At 52.0% G+C, this 23,284-nt stretch overlaps 1 protein-coding gene across 1 annotated transcript in view; it reads left to right on the forward strand.

The window, feature by feature from the left end:
• The window catches only part of LOC134410257 (maestro heat-like repeat family member 5), a 90,506-nt gene that overhangs the window by 38,967 nt on the left and 28,255 nt on the right, over positions 1 to 23,284 (forward strand). The window contains exons 7-17 of the mRNA XM_063143428.1: positions 1,615 to 1,774; positions 2,190 to 2,245; positions 3,644 to 3,751; positions 7,906 to 8,022; positions 15,630 to 15,728; positions 16,533 to 16,658; positions 18,394 to 18,516; positions 19,761 to 19,840; positions 20,353 to 20,491; positions 21,089 to 21,184; positions 21,562 to 21,666. Of these exons, the coding sequence (XP_062999498.1) occupies positions 1,615 to 1,774; positions 2,190 to 2,245; positions 3,644 to 3,751; positions 7,906 to 8,022; positions 15,630 to 15,728; positions 16,533 to 16,658; positions 18,394 to 18,516; positions 19,761 to 19,840; positions 20,353 to 20,491; positions 21,089 to 21,184; positions 21,562 to 21,666 (1,209 nt within the window). The remainder of the gene's footprint in view (positions 1 to 1,614; positions 1,775 to 2,189; positions 2,246 to 3,643; positions 3,752 to 7,905; positions 8,023 to 15,629; positions 15,729 to 16,532; positions 16,659 to 18,393; positions 18,517 to 19,760; positions 19,841 to 20,352; positions 20,492 to 21,088; positions 21,185 to 21,561; positions 21,667 to 23,284) is intronic.

Consider the following 23,284-nt stretch of genomic DNA (forward strand, 5'->3'; position numbering starts at 1 on the left):
TAATTAAACTTCAGTCTATATTTTTTTCTAGACAAGCTTTTTGATGTGTATTCCTTACACAATATTTTTTGCTCATTAATTGATAAGCAGAAATTTTAAGTACACTTTTGACCTGGAATAATAAGACAGCCTCATACCTGTTCATTACTCAAATATCTTTTTGGCCTGAGTGATTGGCCTTTATATCAGCATTCTCTCTTTGAATACTATCCAGGTCATTTTGACCATTATTTCATGCCAGTTCCTCTAATGATGTTCTTAAAAGCCATGCTGGATCAGACCAAAGGCCTGTCTAGCCCATCATTCGGTGTGCACAGTGGCCAGCCAGGTGCCCCAGTGCGAAGCTTGCTAGGAAGACACGGGTGAATAGCACCCTCCCACTTGCATTCCCCAGAAACCTGGATGGAGAGAAATCCTGCCTCCAGTACTGGAGGTAATGTGCAGCCATCCTGACTGCAAGCCATGGATAGCCGCCTCTGCCTCCTCCTCCTCCTCCTCTTCCTCCTCCTCCATGGATTTCAAGACATGCAAGTTGGCAGGCCATCACTACAACTTGTGATAGCAACGTCCACAATTGACTTTGTGTGCTGTATGAAGAAGTTCTTCTCCAGAGGCTCATGGAGGGCATTCCGTGCCTGTGAGCTGGTGCCTCCCCCAGGAATACCCAGTCAGGGCTGGTCGTTGCTTCCTGCCCTCCCTGCCCAGTGAGACGTACAGTCATGGGGAGACGGGACTGATGGGGCTCCCCAGAGCTCAGGGCCCCTCGCTTCGACTGACCCAGAGCACCTCTGTCTTGTCTGGATGGAGTTTCAGTCATTGCTCGAGCGGGGAATCAGGCCAAAGCCACCGTGCAGAAAGGGGCAGCACCTGCCGGCCAGCCTTTCTCCAGGGACCCTCCTCCTAAGCCTGAGGTGCCGCCTTTTCCAGCCAGAGTGGGCCGACCCTTCCAAAGCGCCGCTGGGTCGCAGGCCGGCTGATAGGCTCTGTTCACTCCCAAGCAAAGCAGCGGAGCTTCTGGGGCTTCCGGGCATCAGTGCCCCCCTTCCCCCCCCCCCCCGGGCAAGTGTCTATTTTCAGTGGTGACACCAAGTTAGGGAATCCCTTTCCCAAATTCCTGCCTGGCACCTATGTTGTGCTTTTGCCTCAAAACTTTTTAAGCTTCTAATGTTAAAAAAAAAAAAACACCACTTTTGGTTTTTTCAAAACTTTTCTGAAGTTTTGAAATTTCTGGTGAGTTTGCTATAGTGACTGGTTATAGGCTGTGTTAGATTTTATGGCTTTCTAGTCTTCTTGGTATATTTGATAGTTTCATCTTTTATTGTAAGCCAATAAAATATGTTTTGATAATTGGGTAGCCTAAGAATGTGGTTAGGAAAGGAATAGGCTAGTGTGACTCCGCCACTCCAGCAGGGCAAGAGTCCCGTCCACTCAGAGGAGCGGCGCTGTGGCTATTGCTGTGCCACGTTCCACCCGACTCCGTTGCTCAGGAGAAGCCATTGCTGGCAAGAGCAGACACGAGAGGCGGGTGCTGCCGGTGCCGGCAGTGCGTGCAACTCTCAGATTGCCCCCAGCGTGACGCTTCTGCCTCCCCCCCCTCCCCCCCGGTTGCTGCAGGATCTTCAGGACCTGTATCAGGACGCGGCTGGTGACATCCTGGTGGCCTTGTGGAGCCACTTCCCGGCAGACGTGTTGACCAAGCTCCTGGAGGGCTTCCGAGGCCGGCTGCTCCCGTACCGTAGCATCCTCTGTGTCTTGGGGAAACTGGCAAACAAAGGTACAAACCACCATTCTCCCAGAGACCCTTGCGCTGAGTCCGCTTGTCGTGGGAACAGGGTTGATCTAATTCAAAGGGCCTCCTCTGTTTGGGATCAGGGCTGCTCCGAGGAAGCTGGGGTGGCAGGCGGGGACGGGCTGTGAAATGCCTGTGCAGCCCAGTGGGCCTGGCACAGCAGCTCAGCCAAGGGTCCGCCTGCTGTATCAGCAGGCATATTTATTTTGCACAGTCCAGCGGGCACGTTGGACGTTTGAGCTCTGACTTTGTAAATCCTTGAGCCATAAGCTTGTAGAGTGCCATCAGCATTGAGCCTATGCTGGAAAGGAAGGCCCCTTCTCCACAGAGCCATCTAAGGCCACCCATAATCTCTGTTGCGCACCTTGGCCCTGAACGATTCCCTTCCTCACCTGCACAGCTTTCACCGAGAGTGACACCTTCAAGATCGACGTGTGGGAGCAGAAGCTGGTGGAGGTATGGTGAGGGCTCTTCTTCCTTGGCCAGGTTCCCACTGAATCTGGCCTGGGCTTTTTCCCACCTTGGAAAAGGGGCCAGGAGTTATTAGCGGGCACAGGCGGGAGGCGGGTGCATCGCTGAGTCCTCCTGCATTGCCATGGCCAGCGAGGGCTTGCAATGGTCTCCGTCCCTCACCACAGTTCTGAGCCCATTGGAGTTTCGTGCTATGTGACTTGGGGACACCACCACCACCCGCTAAGGCGAGCAGATTCCTTTGGGCACAACTGAATGGAGGTGGCATGAGGGTGGGTGGGTGGGTGGTAGGAATAAGGGAGGCCCAGAGGGGATGTTTGCTGGGGTGGCCCCTGCTTGAAGTGCCCCCCAGCATCCTCCGGCTGAGGAGCAGCTGATGCGGGGGGGGGGAGCCAAGGTCTCTTCCTGCTTCCCACTCCACGTGGGCCCCACAGCCAGCCAGCCACTCCATCGGAAGTCAGCGTAGACGGCCAACCACGGAGAGGCATTCCGCTGCGTTCATCGCTTGTCCCCCGAGGCTTCCCTCCTCCATAGCGCGTGTCCCCACCCCCCACCCCCACGGGCTAGTAGGAGAGGTGTTCTTTGCTGGCAGAGATGGATGCAAGACAGGACCAAGCCACAGGTGATCGGATTTGAAGAGATCAGGCCAGGGAAGGAGATGGAATGAAGGGAAACCACCCGCCCTCAGCTTGCTGCTGCTGCTGCTGCTGCTTTAGTGGCCATGTGATGGGGAGAAGCATAGAATCATAGAATAGCAGAGTTGGAAGGGGCCTCCAAGGCCATCGAGTCCAACGCCCTGCTCAAGGCAGGAATCCACCCTAAAGCATCCCTGACAGGTGGTTGTCCAGCCTTGTGCTCTCCTTGTGAGCTGCAGCCTTTGAGGCGTCTGAGCTGATCACTGTGGGCAGCGGGGAGGGGGACTCACTTGAAGATAGTAGCGTACTTTATGCCGAAAAAGGTATCTTGACATCTTCCTTCCTTCCTTCCTTCCTTCCTTCCTTCCTTCCTTCCTTCCTTCCTTCCCTCGGGGCAGAAGAGGCTTAGCTGCAGCAGTTGCTTTAGTGCCTGTTTTCTTCTCCCACCATTTTTGGCTGGTGACCCTAGAAAACCACTGTAGCCATCATTGGACCCAGAGTGCACAAGACCTTTATCTGCCCCAGCGAGAGGAAGGAAAGATGCGTGTGGAAACGACGCCTTGGGCGTAGGAGATGTCTGCCATAAGAACATCCCCACCTGTGAGCCCCGTTTTGTGGCCTCGGCCCACGCTTGGGGCATTCGTCCCTTGCTGGGCGCCACCACCTCTGGAGGCCAACTGCTGAGCTGGACGAGCCTCAGCCGGACCCAGCAAGCGGTTGGCCTGATTTCCCCACTTCTTCCTGACAGTTTGTGGAGCGGCTCTTGATCGATGTCACGGATAAGGCTTGCTTTCAGGAACTCCATCAGGAGCTAGTGAAAGGGGACACAAAATGCGACAGCCAAAGCCCTGAAAAGGTGAGTAGCTGCATCTAGCGTTCTGCTCTCTGGGCCCCAGGAGGAGGGCCCGCCGGCTGCCAGCCACGATGTTTGTGGGAGATGTGGCTCTCTGCCTTCCGTGATGTCAGCAAGGTTTGGCGGGGGTAACCACGGTCAGTTCTGTGCTGGCTACCCTTAGAGAAGGTATCTCATGGAGGTTCTCAAGTCCACCACCACCACAAGTCCTAGCGTAGCCTCACTAGACAATGCCAGGACTGAGGCCCAGAATTTGGCCATTTGGTGGGTACCTCCAGGGCTCAACATGTTTCAACCCTGGACGCTGCTTTAGCATCAGTTTTCAGCCTGGGGATTGTATTATTATAATCAGAGTAATAACAGCAGTAGAAGGACTAAGATATTGTGTGTGAAGAATGCTGGTCCCTTGCTGACACTCTAAAGGATTCGTGGTGTGTGTGTTTTCCTCAGGAAAGTGAAACTGGAAGTATTGCCATGCTTTTTGTCAGTAGTAGTTAGGCCTTCCCTCTCAGTCAGTTGCATCAGCAGAAAATTGTGCTCTGTTTGTTCATCTCAATTTGGTATAAAATAAGAGAATAAAAAGAAAATCTCTAGTCCTTATTTGCAGAGAAGCTGTTCTGGTGGGATCTGGTCTGCAACACCCTTGATCACTGAGAAGCCCCAGCTAGTCCCCACACACCGGGGCGGGGAGGCGGGGAATTGTAGACAAGATTATCTGCTTCTAGTTTGAAAATATATTTTGGACTTGAGAAGAAAATAGTGAATAATCTCTCATAGAAACATAGAATAGTAGAGCCAGAAGGGGCCTATAAGGCCATCGAGTCCAACCCACTGCTCAGTGCAGGAATCCACACTAAAGCATCTCTGACAGACGGCTGTCCAGCTGCCTCTTGAATGCCTCTAGAGTGGGAGAGCCCACAACCTCCCTAGGTCACTGGTTCCATTGTGGTACTGCTCTAACAGTATGGAGGTTTTTCCTGGTGTTCAGCCAGAATCTGGCTTCCTGTAACTTCAGTCCATTATTCTGTGTCCTGCACTCTGGGAGGATCGAGAAGAGATCCTGCCCTTCCTCTGTGTGACAACCTTTCAAGTATTGGAAGAGTGCTCTCATGTCTCCCCTCAGTCTTCTCTCCTCCAGGCTAAACCTGCCCAGTTCTTTCAGTCTCTCCACATAGGGCTTTGTTTCCAGACCCCTGATCATTATCGTTGCCCTCCTCTGAACCCCCTCCAGCTTATCTGCATCCTTCTTGAAGTGTGGTGTCCAGAACTGGATGCAATACTCAAGATGAGGCCTAATCAGTGCTGAATAGAGGGGAACCAGTACCTCGCGCAATTTGGAAGCTATATGTCTATGAATGCAGCCCAAAATAGCATTTGCTTTTTTTGCAGCCACATCACACTGTTGGCTCATATTCAGTTTGTGATCTACAACAATTCCAAGGGTGTTAGTATCCCATCCAATTTTATGTCATCTGCAGATTTGATAAACATTTCCTGCACCTCCTCGTCCAAGTCATTAATAACAATGTTGAAGAGCACTGATCACAGGACTGAGCCCTGTGGTACCCCGCTCATTACCTCCCCCCAGTTTGAAAAAGTGCCATTGATAAGCACTCTTTGTGTCCAATTCTGTAGCCAACTGTGGATCCACCTAATAGTTGTTCCATCTAGCCCACTTTTAGCTAGTTTGCTAATCAGAATGTCATGTGGTACTTTGTCAAAAGCTTTGCTGAAGTCAAGATATATTATGTCTACAGCATTCCCATAGTCCACAAGGATGTGATCAGATTGGTTTGGCAGGATTTGTTATTGGCAAGTCCATGGTGGCTTCTAGTAATCAATGCATTGTTTTATAAACTGCTCCAAAAATGTCCCAGGGATGGATGTCAGACTGACTGAGCTGCATTTGCCAGGTTCCTCCTTTTTGCCCTTTTTGAAGGTATGGACAACATTAACCCTCCTTCCATCATCCAGCACTTCACCCGTCTTCCATGATTTCACAAAGACAATAGTCAGTGGTTCTGAGGGTTCTTCTGCCAGTTCTTTTATTACTCTAGGATGCCATTCATTGGGACCTGGAGATCTGAACTCATTCAAAGAAATTAGGTGTTCCGTGACCATTTGTTTATCAGTCTCAAGCTTCAATCTTGCCCCTTCAGCTTGTACATTTTTGCCCGGGGGGCGGGGTCATAGATCTGCTTTTGGGAGAAAACTGAACCAAGGTAGGAATTGAGCACTTTGGATTTTTCTTTGTCATCTGTTATCAATTTGCCATCCTTGTTGAGTAGCTGAACCACCATGTCTTTCCTGTCTTTTACTATGCCCGTTCCTGAAGAAAGATTTTTTGTTGCTTTTAGCATCCCTCGCTAGCCTCGGCTGATTCGCAGCTTTAGCCTTCCTATTCCATTGCTTCCTTCCCTTGAACCCAAAAAGGAGACTAAGTTATAGACTTGAATTGTGGTGATACCTCTTACTCTAGCTCTGGGTGTCAAAGGTCCATGTTCTCCTCTGATTGTGTTAGTGACATCTTTTAAGGAATAAAGAGGCCGGGCTCCCTTAGTACCCCTGTGGGATGATGTGTGACATGATTGTGGACTGACGCTTTTGGAACAGCTAACAAGATCATTCTTAAAAGAGCCGGGCAATTGAAGAACGAAGCGCCCCTAAAGGCAGAGAGAGGGCCAGGAGCCCTTGGAGCCCTTGGAGACCAAAGCCTCCAGCTACAGTGACTTGAGAGTCCGTGTCCTTTTGCGCTGGGGCCCACTCATATCCATCCAGGAGGTGCCACTGCCCTTTAACTCTGAGGAGAGTCCCTCAGCCTCGTCTAGTGAATAGGGAGACCAGGGGAGCCATTCCCAACTGGCTCCTTGTGTCAAAGCGGAGGTGCTGCCCGTAGTGAGCTGGAGCATCCAGAAAGGCTTTCTTGGCATGTCGATTCATCCTGCCAGTTGCTCCCAGTCAGGGCTGCTGGGGTAGTTGGGTTTCCACTTTAGCTGCAGGACTGGAATCCACTGCCAGTCCCAGCTGGCACCAGTGGTGCTGCTCCTGATCCAGTTGCCTGCTCCATCTTGTGCCTCCAAGAGCCGACAGCAGGAGCAGCAGGACACCTTCATGCTCTCTGACCGGGTGTCTGGGCATTGCCCAGCTAAAGGTGCAAGGTGGCAGGTGGAGGTCCAAGATGAACATGCCCCGTTCTTTCAGTCTCTCTTCATAGGGCTTTGTTTCCAGACCCCTGATCATCCTAGTTGCCCTCCTCTGAACATGCTCCAGAAGGATGCAGACAAGCTGGAGCGTGTTCAGAGGAGGGCAACCAGGATGATCAGAGGTCTGGAAACAAAGCCCTATGAAGAGAGACTGAAAGAACTGGGCATGTTTAGCCTGGAGAAGAGAAGATGGAGGGGAGACATGAGAGCACTCTTCAAATACTTAAAAGGTGGTCACACAGAGGAGGGCCAGGATCTCTTCTCGATCCTCCCAGAGTGCAGGACACGGAATAACGGGCTCAAGATAAAGGAAGCCAGATTCCAGCTGGACATCAGGAAAAACCTCCTAACTGTTAGAGCAGTACGACAATGGAACCAGTTACCTAGGGAGGTGGTGGGCTCTCCCACACTAGAGGCCTTCAAGAGGCAGCTGGACAAGCATCTGTCAGGGATGCTTTAGGGTGGATTCCTGCATTGAGCAGGGGGTTGGACTCGATGGCCTTGTAGGCCCCTTCCAACTCTGCTATTTTATGATTCTATGAATACACAGAGAGAGAATAGTCTCAGAGGCTACAAATGAATTTATTGCTGAAAAGACCAATAATAATAATAATAATAATTCTTACCCACCTCTCTGTTTGGATTGAGGCAGGGAACAACAATAAGTATAAAATACATAAAACTGAATTAAAAACAAAGTATACATTACTAAAACAGTCTAAAAACATCCTAAAATTCCACTGGATAGGCTTGCCGGAATAGATCAGTCTTTATAGCTTTCTTAAATGCTAAAAGACTGTTAAGTTGATGAGTCTTCTCCGGCAGGCCATTCCACAGTCTGGGAGCAACAGAAGAGAAGGTCCTCCAGGTAAGGTCCTCTGATGTGTTTCAACCTCTAGTTTTTTTATATCCAGGTGCCTGATCTGGTCCTCCTCCTCCTTCTTCCTCCTACAGATCTTCCTCTACCAGTACTATGGAGCCATCCTGCGTACCTCAGATGACTCTCAGTTAGTCCAAGAGCAACTCTGCAGTATCCTGTCCCTGTCCCACCGAGGACCTTTGGAAGCAATGGTGAGATGGTGATGATGCCGGTGACAATGACACACCTGCTCTTCTCCTGGGAAAGAGAATGGGGCCCTATTGGTAGACAGAGCCTCACACCTCCAGCCTATTCCAGACCTGGAACAAGTGAGACAAAATAGCCCAGGGTGTTGCGAGGTGGAGTGTGGGAGAGAACCTTCAGGTGGGGCAAGCCCACAGGAGGGGACCTCCCACCATCAGGGTTCTCCTCCTGGGACAAAGGAGCCTCTTCTCAGCGTTGTTGTCCTACTTTGGCTGTAGCAAGCTCTAAATGCAGTGGAGTCAGCAAACAGGCCTACAGATGATCGGCTGAGGGGGTTCAGATTACAACAGCTGTGGTCTAAATCCAGGCAGCGGTCAGAACACAGGCAGGCAGTTAGACGAGAGGATCAGGCAACAACAGGAGTGGCCACCATAACAGGCAAGAGGTCAAACTCAGTGAATCAGTCTGGTACATTACACAGTCCAGAACCAGGGTCATTAGGCAGTCCAAAAGGTCCAGAAACTGAGCATCAATCACAGGCAAGGTTCAGGAGGCAAAGTACACAGTAGAGGCAGGATGGACCAGGTTGTTCCAACGTTGGCTGGGTTTTCAGTGAAGGCTCTCAAGCCCCAGACCTGCTGGACTCCACCCAGAGCTCAGCTGTAGCAATCAGAGCTTCCTATCCAGAGGCCTACGAGCCTGTTGCTTGCGGGGACAACACTCCTGGGGGTCAGGGGTTTTCTCAGCCTCTGCCTCAAAGACAGGCTCCCTTTCTCCTGACAGGGATGTCTCTGCAACCACCTCTCCCAAAGGCTCAGGTTCCTCTGGGTCTGGTGGCAGTCCCTCGTCTGGGCGGGGGGGGGGGGCGTAGCAGTTGTGTGCATTTCCACTTCATACAGAATAGGGGAAAGGCTTTTGCCAAGTAGTGCCAGAGAAAAGCTTGAATGCCCATGCACAAAGTAGGTTTCATTGCTGGGGTGGGGGGATAAATTCGCCCTTGCTTCTGCTTTGGAAATCCCATGACTCTCTTGCGTCATCCTTCCCCTGATTTATTTATTTATTGTTTACTTATTTAAAACAGTAAGATCCCACCCTATATCATTAAGATCTCAGAGCGGCGTACAGATAAAAGCATACAGTATAAAACTATAAATATGTACAGTTAAAAACAAATTAAACCATGAACCAAGTTAAAACAATATATAATTTAAAAGCAGCAAAAGCAGTTAAAACAGTTAAAACAATGGTGCCATCTTTGTGAGTTTAACCATCAAAGGCTTTGTTAAAAAGCCATGTTTTCACTTGGCGCCGGAATAAAATCAGTGTTGGCGCCAGTCGGGCCTCCAAGGGGAGGGCATTCCACAGTGGGGGTGCCACCACAGAGAAAGCCCTCTCCCGTGTCCCATCATAGCATAGATGTTGCATTGGTGGGATGCGGAGAAGGGCTTCTCCAACAGATCTCAGGTCAGGCAGGCATATATAAGGAGAGGTGCTCTCTCAAGTATCGAGTCCCGAGCCGTTTAGGGCTTTAAACGTCATTACCAACACCTTGAATTCCGACCAGAAGCGTATAGGCAGCCAGTGCAGTTCCTTTAAGACCAGTGTTATGTGGTCTCTGTAAGATGTACCCGCCAGCAGTCTAGCTGCTGCACTAGCTGCAACTTCCTCATCATCTTCAAGGGCAGCCCTATGTAGAGTGCATTGCAATAGTCTAATCGGGAAGTTACCAGTGCATGCAATACTGTGGCTAGGTTGTCCCTGTTTAGGAAAGGCCGTAGCTGGCGGATCAGCCGAAGCTGACCCCAAGTACTCCATGCCACAGAGTCCACCTGGGCCTCCAGTGACAATGATGGGTCTAGGAGTACTCCCAAGCTACGTACCTGCTCCTTCAGAAGGAGCGCCACCTCCTCCAGAACAGGTCACTTACCCAATTCCCAGACTCGGGAACCACCAATCCACAGAGCTTCCGTCTTATCAGGATTCAGCTTCAGTTTATTGGCCCTCATCCAGCCCATTACAGCCTCCAGGCACTGGTCCAGCACCTTCACAGCCCCAGCTGACTCCAACGACAAGGAGAAGTAGAGCTGAGCATCATCAGCATACTGATGGCACCCAACCCCCAAACCCCTAATGACCTCACCCAACGGCTTCATATAGAACAGCATGGGGGATAGAATAGAACCCTGTGGTACCCCACAGCTTAATTGCCATACGGTGGAACAGGAATCCCCCAATACCACTCTCTGGGATCGGTCCCACAAGTAGGAGCAGAACCACTGTAACACAGTGCCTCCTACTCCCATCTCGCAGAGCCGATCCAGTAAGATACCATGATCAATGGTATCAAAAGCCGCCGAGAGATCCAGGAAGATCAACAGGGTAGGACCCACCCTTTCATCTGGAGTAGGTTGTCAGTCAGAGCCTCCAAGGCTGTTTCAGTGCCGTGCCCTGGCCTGAAACCAGACTGAGAAGGGTCCAGATAATCTGTTTCTTCCAAGAACGTCTGAAGTTGCCCGGCCGCCACCTGCTCAAGCACCTTGCCCAAAAAGGGGATATTAGCGATGGGGCGGTAGTTCTCACATACCTCTGGGAGGGCCTCTTCAGGAGAGGGCGCACTGCAGCCTCTTTCAAGGCAGCAGGCACCACTCCCTGACAGAGGGAGGCATTTACCACCCCCTGGACCTACCCAACCAATCCACCTCTGCTAGATAGAATTAGCCAGGATGGGCAAGGGTCAAGCTTACATGGGGTGGGACGGACTGATTCAAGTGTCTTGTCAACAAATGGAACTGATCCAAAAAAACATGATTAAACGGGGCACTGTACACCTCCCCAGGCTCTGCGATAACTGTGGCATCAACTTCTGAGTGAGCACGAGCAATTTTCTCCTCGAAGTGCCTAGCAAATTTATTACAGCAGGTTCCCAAGGGTTCCCAATCCTGGTTTCCCAGAGCCCCAGCCTCCTCCCAACAGGCTCTTCACCACCTGGAATAATTCTGCTGGGTGGCATTTTGAGGATCAGATTGAGAAGGCAGAGTAAGATTCTTTTGCCCTCCTCACTGCCGCGTAATAGGCACAACAACGGAGAGTCTTTGCTGATCTTCTGTCGTACTCCCTCCGAGACCTACGCCACCTGCACTCTAGCTGTCGTCCAGCCTGTTCCATTGCCCGTAGATCTTCTGTAAACCCAGGGGAATTACGGGCTCCACAGCACAGGAGTGGGTGCTTGGGAGCGATTGCATCGTTGGCCTGTCCCATCTCACCATTCCATCGTGAGACCAAGGCCTCGGCCGAATTGCCAGCCCTATCAGCTGGAAAATCCCCCAGAGCATTCAGGAACCCTTCAGATTCCATCAGTCTCTGGGGGCAGACCGTCTTAATGGGTCCCCCACCCCTGCAGGGAGGATCTGCTGCCGGCAAACCAAATTTCACAAGGGAATGATCTGTCCCATCTGTGTGCCCCCAAGGGCCGGGTCCCAGAGCGGACAGAAAGGGGCTGGAGGACAAGAGGCTTTTGGACACACGCCTACTCTCCAGACTCCTGACAAATTTATTTATCTTCCCCGCTCCCCAATCGCTTACCTCTCTCAGCTCACCAGGGGCAGGATTAAACCGTCCCCTCTGCATCAATGGTCTTGGATCAGAAAGCGTGGGAAGCCCCACCTTCCAAGTGTTTGGGGGCTGAGGGTGCCCTGGGAGGATCGAGCGACGGACTTCCAGGGAGTACCGGACAGTTCAGCCATTGCCTGGAAAGAAAACAGCCAGGCTGATCTCTTAGATACGAGAGGGGATTCCGCACTTAACCCCACCCCTTCATCCCTCCCCCCCCCCCCCCATGTGCACAAGTCAGTATTGCTCCTGGTAAAAACCAGCAGTAGCACTTTTCTCACTTGAGAATACACCGGATTGAATGGGAAGGGGGAGCAGGTGTTCATGTTTTGCCTGCATCATGAAGGGGCCGCTGCAGCCACCACCACTGCTCTCCCCCCCCGCCCCCGCAACCCTGGCCCCACTGCCCATCTGCTTAGGCATCCCTGAGACATGGAGCTGAGCACAGCTGGGCTCCACCATGTACTAGTGAAACACCAGTAAGATGCACCTCCCAAGAGCAAAAAGGAGACGGGGCAATAGGTCAAAGGAGGAAACACTCCCACCCGATCCTCGTCCCTAGCAATGTCAACACCGCACCGCTCAACACCCGCCTACACGAAGTGGGACGTAGCGCGATGGCAGGAATAACACAGGGAGGCGATGGCAGTTTCATTGCGTGACCACAAGAATACCGCATTTTCCTCATTCCCAAATAATACCAGGAAAAGGGGGAGGAGGAGTGAGACAGCAGCTGCATGGCAATGACAGCGTGTAAAGCATGCCGGAAAAGCCATGAACCACAATGGCCATGGGTGGGGTGAGGTGGGGGGAAACCGGTAAGAAGGAGCCTGAAGATATTCCACCATTTCCCAGTTTGCTCCAACTCCTTGGTGGGAGGAAGTGCAAGAGCTCCTGGCGAGTTTCTGACCAGGCCATTAGCAAGAACTGGCTTATTCCCCCTCATAGAATCATAGAATAGTAAGAGTTGGAAGGGGCCTACAAGGCCATCGAGTCCAATCCCCCACTCAGTGCAGGAATCCACCCTGAAGCACCCCTGACAGAGGGTTGTCCAGCTGCCTCTGGAAGGCCTCTAGTGTGGAAGAGCCCACCACCTCCCTAGGTCACTGGCTCCATTGTCGTACTGCTCTAACACTCAGGAAGTTTTTCCTGATCTCCAGCTGGAATCTGGCTTCCTGTAATTTGAGCCCGTGATTCCGTGCCCTGCACTCTGGGGGGATCGAGAAGAGATCCTGGCCCTCCTCTGTGTGACAACTGCTCAAGTATTTGAAGAGTTCTATCATGTCTCCCCTCAGTCTTCTCTTCTCCAGGCTAAACATTTTTGTGAACCGCCCAGAGAGCTCCAGCTATTGGGCGGTATAGAAATGTAATAAATAAATAAATAAACAGGCCCAGTTGTTTCAGTCTCTCTTCATAGGGCTTTGTTTCCAGACCCCTGATCATCCTGGTTGCCTTCCTCGCATCCTGGTAGCCCTTCCATGGCTGCAAGGAAAGGCTAAAGCCCCTCCACTCTTTTCTTGCCCTAGTTCTGAGTAGGTTAATAAAATACTGAGTCAAGGGACATAAATATAAAGAATTAAAATGGCATAATATTAAAAAGTGCAAATGTTAAAAACATTGTAACGGGGATATATTGTGACACAATATACAGATAAAATACTGTAGTAATTGTCATTTGTGTCTTACATTACTACAGTATTTAGCATTACGGCATATAGGTTTTATGTACTTAAGTTTTTATCTGTATATTAATAAAATAAATAGAACCATAATATAAAATCTCTAAAAACTACAAATAGGCCAAATGTGTGTCGACTCCCATCTTTGTCAGTGGCTTACAAGAAGTTCTGTGGCCTAAACTCTCATTGGAAAACCTTTCATTGGCAGGCCAAGTGAATCCATCCATGTGTCTTGAACATGGATATGGGCTCTCCCACACTGGAGGCCTTCAGGAGGCAGCTGGACCACCATCTGTCAGGGATGCTTTCGGGTGGATTCCTGCCTTGAGCAGGGGGTGGGACTCGATGGCCTTGTGGGGCCCTTCCGACTCTGCTATTCTATGATTCTATGAAATGTTCTTTATGGGTAAGCAGGTGCTTGATAATATAAGGCATCTCTAAAAGAGCGATTTTTAGCACGCTTGTGGCTGGCCATTTATTGATTGATTGCATTTCTATACCACCCAATAGCCGAAGCTTCCTGGTAGGTTCACACATATTAAAACCATTCAAAGTATAAAACAAACAGAATAAAAACATGATATAAAATACAATATAAAACCACAGCCAAGATAAAATCAGCAGCAGTGCAGAAATACAAATTTATCACACAAATTTAAAACAGCAAAATTAAAATTAAATTTATAGCCTGTTAAAATGCTGAGAGAATGAAAAGGTCTTCACCTGGTGTCCAAAAGAGTATAGTGTAGGTGCCAGGTGAACCTCCTTAGGGAGCTCATTCCATAGCCGGGGTGCCACAGCAGAGAAGGCCCTTCTCCTGGTATCCACCTGTCTCACTTCCGTTGGCAGAGGCTCATGGAGAAGGACCCCTGAGGATGACCTTAGGGTACGGGCAAGTACATTCATGGGAGTTTGTGGGTCGATTACATAACATTAACACCAGCCAGGATGTCTCCCGCCATTTCACCCTTATCCCGTTTTCAAAAAGATCGGACATAAACTGGAATAAACACCTTAACGGTGTGAAATCGACAGTGTGTAAAGCCGGTGTTGTGCTATGAACTTGTCAAAGACGGCCTTTCTATGTTTGCAATTGGAGGGAGAAGAGGGTAAAATGCCCCCCTGCAATAAAGGGAGGCAGCTCTGATCCCCCCACCCCACCAAGAGCACCCCTTTCAGTCCAGTGGGGTTTACTCCCAAGTAAGTCTGCCAAGGGTTGCAGATTAACAGCACTCTCATATCTACTCAGATGCAAGTCCTGGCTTTGCTGGGGTCTGTGAGGAAATGGCACGAGTTCAGTGATGAAAACAAGACACCCACACAACCCACACACACACATGCCAGGGAGGGAGGCGCTCCCTCGATTCAAACCACTGTCTGCCCTATAAAGGTCCCATCCTAATAGCACAAAGAACCCCAAACAAAAACCCACGGCAAGGATATGGGTTTCTGTGTTGGGGTGGGGGAGGTTGCTTAAGGTCGAGACACTCATAGGGATTTGAATAAGTTAGCAAACGCTGAACAGCCGAGAGGGCAAGTGAAAGCATTCCCTCCTCTTCCGCCACCCTGAAGCTGCTTAAAGCCCCCACCCCACCCCACCCCACCCCCGGCCATTGGAGCTCACAAGAGAAAGGGCTGTAGGGATGTGGGGCGGAAGGAGGGAAGAGGGGAGCGTGGGGCGTGCCTGGAGTTCAGGAAAAGTGTGTCTGAAGCGTCCTTAAGAAACAGCTTCCAGAGGGTCCCTTGGTTTGCTTACAGCAAAGTGCTGTGGTGCCTAAAAGGCCGCCCCGTGCCCTCATGCCAGAACCTTCTGTGGGCCAGAGCACCATGGTTCGATGTGCAGAGCGGTCAGCGCAGTGGCCAGGCCTACGTGCGCACGGATGGGGACAGGGAGGCCTCTGGCACTCAGGCCCTTTTGCCCACCAAGCACCTGGCTGAGACCGAGGCGGCCCTCTGGTCCAGGAATGCTGGCGCCAGGATACACATCTTAGTCTAGGAGGGGCTCCGAGGCTCTTTGTGGCCTTTAAGGGACTTGCCTGAGAATTATGTCCTCAAAGGACCATGGGTTTAACAGAGACTTTTGGTGCATCGGGGCAGCGGACAGCCCTTTGCTGCTCCAGAGTGCTGTGTTCACTGCAGTGCCTTGAGTGCTCCTGGCATATCCGTGAGAGACATGGTTCTGCCCAAGGAAGAGGCTCTGTGAACCCCAAGGGCGAGGATATCCCTGCCCAGGCACAGGGTGGGCCCACCGCAGCGACTCGGCCTCGTGGGCAGAGAGCTGGACGGCTGCTGCCATCGTGCCATTTCCACTTGCTGCTCCCTCCCAGGGCATCGCTTCCGCTGTGGGCTTGGCTGCATCCCGCCACCCCGATGAGGTTTTAAAGGCACTGGAGAACTTCAACAAGAATGGGTCACAAGCCAGCCAGGTATCATTTCAGAAATGCAATTCATTATTTGTGTGTGTCAGCAGGTGTGGGGGCGATCCTGGGCTTGCCTTTCCCCCCTTTTTTAAAACGTTTCATCAGAACCAACATTTTGCTGAAGTTGAAAGTCCTTTCTTTCAGGAAGTTATTTTCTTCCCCCACACCATCATTGTTCAAAATGACCTCTCCTTATCTGATGTTTCATTTCCATAATTTCACTGTGGAGGAAAAGTGCAAAGGACTATTAATGTGTATATTGCGCCCATTAGTACCAAGTAATTTGTTCTCTAATAATAATAATAATAATAATAATAATAATAATAATAATAATAATAACAACAACACCACCCCAGCAGTATGCTGCTGAAAAGGGCCTGAAGGGAACGGCAGAGAAGGAAAGCGGTGTGGGGCTGGGGCGTCCAAAGGCCCCCGCCTTGGGCAAAGTGAAGGAAGGCTCAGGCCTGCCGCACTGGGGGGTGGGGTGGGGCTCTGCTGCCCTCCCCTCCCCGATTCCGTGAGGATGGTGTGTGGACGCCTCATGAAGACTGAGGGAGCGGAGTGTGGGGATTCCACACTTGGTGGCCTGGGCCTTGCGCCGGCGTGTCTTTGGGGCAGGGGGGCGGGGGGGGGACTCCCCTCTTCTGCCTGAGCCTGGCAGTCCTCTGGGGTGACTCCCAAAGGGCTTTTCAGGCAGCTTCGAATGCCTTTTACCCTGGCTTGCCCCCCCGCCCTCCACGCGCATGGGCCCTCCTGTGACTCTGGGCAGGCTCTGAGGAGGCGACGCTGTGCTCTGCCCTTCCCCTCCAGCACTGCAAGTCGACCACGCTGCTGCTGTGCTACGGACGTGTGGCCCTGGGCATGAAGGAGGAGCTGCTCCCTCGGGTCGAACTCCTCCTGACCAAAATGATGGAGCACTTCGCCATCGCCCCCTTGGTACGGTGAAGACGTTTGCCTTTGCACGGGGTGGTCAGGCGGGGGCGGGGGCGGGTCTGCCTCGCGCACCAACTGTCTCTTGTCGCCCTCCTCCTTGGAGCTGAAATGGGCTGCTGGGGAAGTTTGTGGGGGTTTTGCTAGCCAGTTCAGTCTGGAGCAGGAGAGAAACGGCTCAGCGTGCAGCAGCTGCTGTGCCAGAGATGACTTCCACTGGCCCTCGGTTGCCTGGGCACCAGCGTGGGCTGGCAGCCTCCTTCCAGCTCCTTCCAGTCTGCAGGGATGCTCACCACCATGAGTCAATTAGGTGTCAGCCGCAATTGTGGCCCCTCACTGCTTGCTCCAGACTCCAAAGCATTTAAATGAACGTGGGTGTGGGTGTGGGTGTGTTGTGAGGGTGCTAAGCTGGCGTTTTCTGGTTCCCTCTTCCTTCTACGGGGCTTTTAGGGTTCTCAGCCAACAGTTTTTGTGTGGGTGTCATTAAATCAATGCTGAAGCAAGAGGCGAGAACTTGTGTGTGCCACCCCAGGCAGCACTTCATGAGAGGCGTCCTCTCCCCGGTGTGAGCAGCGGGGGCATCTCTCTCTCTCCCCCCCCCCTCTCTCTCTCTCTCTCTTTCTCTCTCTCTCTGGGGCCCTTGCCACCTCCATTTGAAAGAAGTGTCGGGGCGCACTGCTGAGAGCAAGCCCCGGGGGTCACAGGCCAATAGGGAGGTCCGCAGGCAGAAGCCGCCCCTTCTCCCAGTGATTTGCTGTCACTGCTTCTCCAGAGTTACTGTTCCAGTGGCAGAGAGGGCAAAGGGGAGCATTCGGGGGAGGGCACGTCAAAGCCCCCCTGTTTCCCAGAACCAGGATGCTGGCCCTGGAGCTATCCTTTCCCGCTCATTGGGAGAAACAAACCACATTGATGTATTATGTAACATGGCTTGAGAAGGCCATAAAAAGGGAGGGACAGAGGGAGAGGAGGGGCGGAACTGCACAGGGCTGCCCACCACCTGCCCCAGTGGTGTCAGCCTGCAGGGGTTTTGGAGGGATCCATTCATGGCCCAGCTTTTCCTTCCACACCCCCATATTGTGTTTTTTTTTTTGGGGGGGGGGTTAAAAAAGATCTGCTGCCCAGAAGTCACCTTTGTAGCTGATGAAAGGTCTGAATGGTCAATATAAATGCCGCAGCCCTAGAACTTCATATACAAGAAATCATCATAGAATCATAGAATAGTAGAGTTGGAAGGGGTCCTATAAGGCCATCGAGTTCAACCCCTGCTCAATGCAGGAATCCACCCTAAAGCATCCCTGACAGAGGGTTGTCCAGCTGCCTCCTGAAGGCCTCCAGTGTGGGAGAGCCCACAACTTCCCTAGGCCATTGGTTCCACTGTTGTACTACTCTTATGGTCAGGAAGTTTTTCCTGATGTCCAGCTGGAATCTGGCTTCCTGTAACTTGAGCCCGTTATTCCGTGTCCTACACTCTGGGATGATTGAGAAGAAATCCTGGCCCTCCTCTGTGTGACAACCTTTCAAGTATTTGAAGAGTGCTATCATGTCTCGCCTCAACCTTCTCTTCTCCAGGCTAAACCTGCCCAGTTCTTTCAGTCTCTCCTCATAGGGCTTTGTTTCCAAACCCCTGATCATCCTCGACATTGCCCTCCCTTTGGGGTAGATTATGCCTATGAAGCCATATGAAAGGATGTGGCTTTGTTTGTTCATGGGGATCTGTTTTCTGCCCTCGGACTGCATTTAGGACATAAACCTGAAGAAAACCTTTTTGATTGCTGTGCTGATGTTCCTCGAGGCCGTTGCTGCAACAGGTAAAGCACAAGGCCTCCGTCTGCACAAGAAAACGGCACTGGTGGAATGCCTGATCGTAAGTATGCTCCGCTCACTTTCTGTGGAAGCACAATAGTTGCTAGTGAACCTGAGCCCCACCTCTGCTGGCCAGCTGCCCCCAAGGAGCCTCCTGCTGCACGAATAGAGGGGTTGGACCCAGCGGCTGGTGCCTCTTCTGGCCCCTAGAGCCATCCCTCCTCTCCATTTGGCCAGCAAGGGCTGTACCCGGTGCCTGGCCCTTTTGCCAGAGCCCTCAAGGCCTGCCGCTTGGGTTCACACGACATGGGAAGCCATGACACGCCAGGGGCCCGCAGGCCCTGTGCAAAAAGGGTGCCCTCAGGTCCTGGGCATGTCGTGGACAGCTCCTGCAGGTCAATGAAGCCACCCTGAGCTGTCATGACCTGTGAACAGCACTGGGGAGGGGTTTGTAGGCCCACTCCTAGGCCCTCTGTCTATGGAATGCCCCCCGCCCTAGCGGGACCCCACGGTCACCTTCAATGTGTACATTTAGGTGCCAGGATAAGACCTTCCTCTTCCTATTTATAATTAATCTGTTGCTCTAATTCTTGGTTTTACTGTTGACTCCTCAACGTTCTTAAAAAATATTTTAATATTGTAGCATTTTGTTGCTTTTTTGTGGGTGTTGATTTAGTTGTTGTTGTTGTTGTTGTTGTTGTTGTTGTTTGGTTTTATGATTGTGAACTGTCCCAAGGACTTTGGCCAGTTGGAAATTATACAAATCTAATTAATGACTAAATTAATTTACAAATCACAAAAATGAAAGCCAAGATTTTCAGCTATAATTTGTTACTCTCATTTTAGATTGGAGGGAGGGTGTGTGTGTGTGTGTGTGTGTGTGTGTGTGAGAGAGAGAGAGAGAGAGAGAGAGAGAGAGAGAGAGAGAGAGAGAGCACTCCACCAGAAGCAAAGCATCTCTAAAAGCCAGGAGCAGCAGCCTCTTCAGTCGCGAACGCCGCAAAAGCAAGATCCCATGCGCCACCCAGTGGCTGCTGTCTTGGGTCTTGACCTGGCCCACAAGCGCATGCAGATAAATAGATGGGGGTGTTGGGAAGGAGCTTGGCCTCAGTAGGGAGGCCAGGGTCACATCAGAGGAATCTGGGCTGTTGGTGGAGAGATCGTCCATGTGGGAGGCTCTTCCGGTTGCAGCTCAGTTGTTGGTGAAAACACCTGCCTGTTCTCATCAGATCCCTAGATACCTCTAAAGGGGAGTTGGTGTCGCCTGTTCAACATTCATACTGTGTCTCTGTAATGACCTCCCAGGTGCTGATTGAAAGAGAACCTGTCCACACACTGGCCAGCACAGTGCGTCAGGATGCTATGTACATCGCGAAAGAACTCAGGTAGTGGACAGGAACAGCATTTCAAATGTCGGGGGGGAGGGGAGATTCGCAGCGAGGCTCGAGGGTCACCCTTAGTAGAAATATGTCAGAAGAGCAATGGCTCCCAGTCCTTTGGGGGCCCAGTTCAAGGTGGAAGGCATAGAAAGGCTCCAAGGGCCCTGGCGTGCTCCTGAGGCATGGCAGGTAAGCCCAATGACAGCTGGACGGCCCCCTGTTGCCCACCCCTGCCATAGGGTCTTGTACGCCGGCTTGAGCGAGGTGACCTGGGACCTTCTTGTGCTCTGCCCCGGAGCGGGGGCAGCCTGGGGGGCGTTGCATTTCCTCCCCAGCCATCCTCCTTTACTTCCTTGGCAGTAGCGAATCTGGGCAAAGCAGCCCTTTTGCCTTCATGAGAGATTGTGCGACTGACAGCTCCTCTGAGCCGGAGGATGAGGCCAAAATCCCTTGGGCGCTGACAGGGTTCCATCCCTTCTTGCTGCAACTAAACTTCGGGTGTGTTCCTCTTCCATCAGCAAGCTGAAGCCTCTCCTGGAGGCAGAGAAGAAATCCCAGCTGCTCTGCGTCTCCTTCGTGAGCGTGTTTGGCCTTCCCCCCCTGGACAGCCTAGAAGGGCAAACGTACGGAAACGAGCCGGCAGTGGATGATGTCAAAGTGAGCCCTTGTCTGCTGCACACCTACCAACGCTCATAGAATCATAGAATAGTAGAGTTGGAAGGGGCCTCTAAGGCCATCGAGTCCAACCCCCTGCTCAGTGCAGGAGACTCACTGCTGTGGTGGTCCGTTCTGATGACAGTTTCAGGATGAAAATCAGTGCAGAAATTAAATTCCGCATTTGAAGGGCCTGCCTTGCTCTGGAGTGGCAGCGGAGGTGTGGCTGGGTGGTGCCTGGTGGAAGGTGACCTGTGGTTGGTCGCCTTCCACCAGGAAGAGGACAGGGGCGGCTACAGTCCCCAGGCGGCCGCCCAGAACCCCGTGCTCCCTCCTCAGCTTTGGGATTACCCGACGCCACGCCAGGGAAGGAAGGCGCAGGGTTTCAAAGAGGCGCAGCACCAACCCAGCGCTGTAAAGACACCCCCTTGGAGACCTCTTTGGGGGTTAGTCCAGGGCCAGAGACGACCCAGACCCATTCAGGGGATGGGCCGGGCTGTGGCAGCACCCGGTGCGTCTTGTCCACCTTGCCTGGCTCAGCCCTTCCCTCCTCCCAGCAGGACGTGTGGGGCTCACACCTGCTGCTTCCTTGTGCTTCAGGGCCTCTACCACCAGACCATGAGCAGCTTTGAGGAGATGCTGCAAGACCTGCTGCTGGAGAACCCACGCCCAAGTGAGCTGCAGCGCCTGATGGAGGTAGGCGGGGGGGCCAGGGCGCCCAGCATGGCCCTTTGCACCCTCCTCACGGGGGGGGGGGGATGCTGGTGCCAGAGCCTCCACTTTGGCCTTAGAGGGGCAAGGAGGCTGGGGAAATGCCGGACGGGCCCACTGGGCTGCCTTTGTTCGGCCACACTGGCTGGAAACCCTCTGGGACAGGAATTTCGCCACCCTGGCCTCACTGGTCCAAACCTGCTCTTCTGTTGATGCTGCTTCTGAGCCTGCCTACAAGTGAGACAATGGAGACTTCCAACTGTCAGTAGTCACGTGGGGGTCGTTTTTCAGCTCATCTTGATCTTCCTGTGGCCCAGACAAGGTTAGGAACACATTCTCTGTGTCTGCCCTTCGTTTGATAGCTCATGGAACCATGGATGACCTCAAAATCAGATCATGTGCGTGAGAGGGCGGTGGAGACAGCAATGAAGCTCTTGAAATTTGTAGCTGGGCGTTTCCACTTTGATGTGAGTAGCCGTTGCGCTCGGGAGGCCAGTGTACTCATGACCAGAGCGGGGGCTCTTTTCCTCAAGGCGGCGCCCGGGCTGCAACCACGGTCTGCCCAAAGGAACCCAGGAATTGCCCTGCTGGATCAGGCCCGGCATTCCGTGTCCAGCCAGGAGCCTCCGCGAGCTCCCAGGTAGGAGGGCACCTGGATATCGGAACAGCGTTATGTGTGAATACGGAGGCTCCCCGTCCGCCTCTCTCCAGACTGCTGGAATATGTGGCTTTCTGGCTCCTCTCCATAGAAGGCAAGCAGGGTGGGGGTGGAGGACACTGCCACGACACAGGCTCTGAACACCAAGCCTGGCCGCAGCTACTCCCTGCTCCAGCCAAGCCCCACTGCTTGATACGCCTGAGGCGAGGGATAAAAAACCCCTTCCTCCAAACTATGTGGAGAAAGGGGTTAAATGGAGAAGGATTTCAATATGTAAAATAAAAGACTGTGAGTTATATGTGCTGAGGTGAATTATTGTCAGAGTGGGTGCTAAATGTGTAAACTTCAGATGATAAATGCCAAACAGACACGTGGGATTTTTGTGGTAGTTAAAAACAAAACAATCAAAATTTATTTTCAAAAGTTCACAAGCTTTGTTTCAAATAAAACATTTAAACCCCTTTTTGAAACCTTTCATCCAATCCTTTCACTCATTCACATACACGCTTTCCTTTCTCTCACACAATCACTCTTGAGCTTTCTTTATTATCTGTATTGATTAATATACATCAACTATGTGCACACCACACTCCAGAGACACCACTCTCTACCCTGAACCTCCAATTTCCCAGAACTTAAGTACTCTAAACAAAGAGAGCACTAAAGACTCTAAGAGGACCTAAAAAGTCTCCCGCAATCCCCTCCGTCCTTCCCTTATATATCCCTCCTCCCCCTCCCCAGACATCCTAACTCTGCCCACTCAGGCCAACGTTCTAAACTCACCACAGACTTACAAACTGCAGACATACATTTGGCAACTGACTTGTGGGGTGTAACGCCACAGACACTTTCCCAGCCTAGGAGCTCTTAAGAAGCAGGAGACCCAAATGAGGTTGTGCATCTGTAACACCAGCATTGTGGCTCCTTTCTGTGTAACCTAAGGATAATGGCCCACATGCTGCCATGCTGAGGGTCTGGCACGGCTGCCTGACTGCCGGCTTTGGGCTGTGTGTCCAGTAGCCCAAAGAGCCCCAAAGAGCCAGGGTGGAGAAGCAGAGCACTTTCCTCATGACTGGGGCAATGAGTTGCCCTCTGGGGACGTGGGTGTTCCTGGCGAGACACCCCCACGTACACTTGCCCAGTGCTTCAGCTGAATTCATGGAGGCTCCTTTGGACAGTGGTGGGGAAACGGTTCCTCCTCTAAGTTGGCACACCTGGGATGCTTTGGCAGGACACCTGCGGGCGCCTCCTGCTCCACCCAACAGCCTGGCAAGCTGATCTGATCATCTCCAGAGTCGCCTGTGTTGGTGGCACCACAGCGTGTGACAGTCGCTCCCTGGGTGTCCCAATTGCCACAAAGGAGAGAGTTGGGGGCTCATCAGATGAGTGTTTTATTGCCTGCTCGCTGCTGCCCACTCATGGTTTTT

This window comes from Elgaria multicarinata, chromosome 17 (genome assembly GCF_023053635.1).
Source record: "Elgaria multicarinata webbii isolate HBS135686 ecotype San Diego chromosome 17, rElgMul1.1.pri, whole genome shotgun sequence".
Lineage (NCBI taxonomy): Eukaryota > Metazoa > Chordata > Lepidosauria > Squamata > Anguidae > Elgaria > Elgaria multicarinata.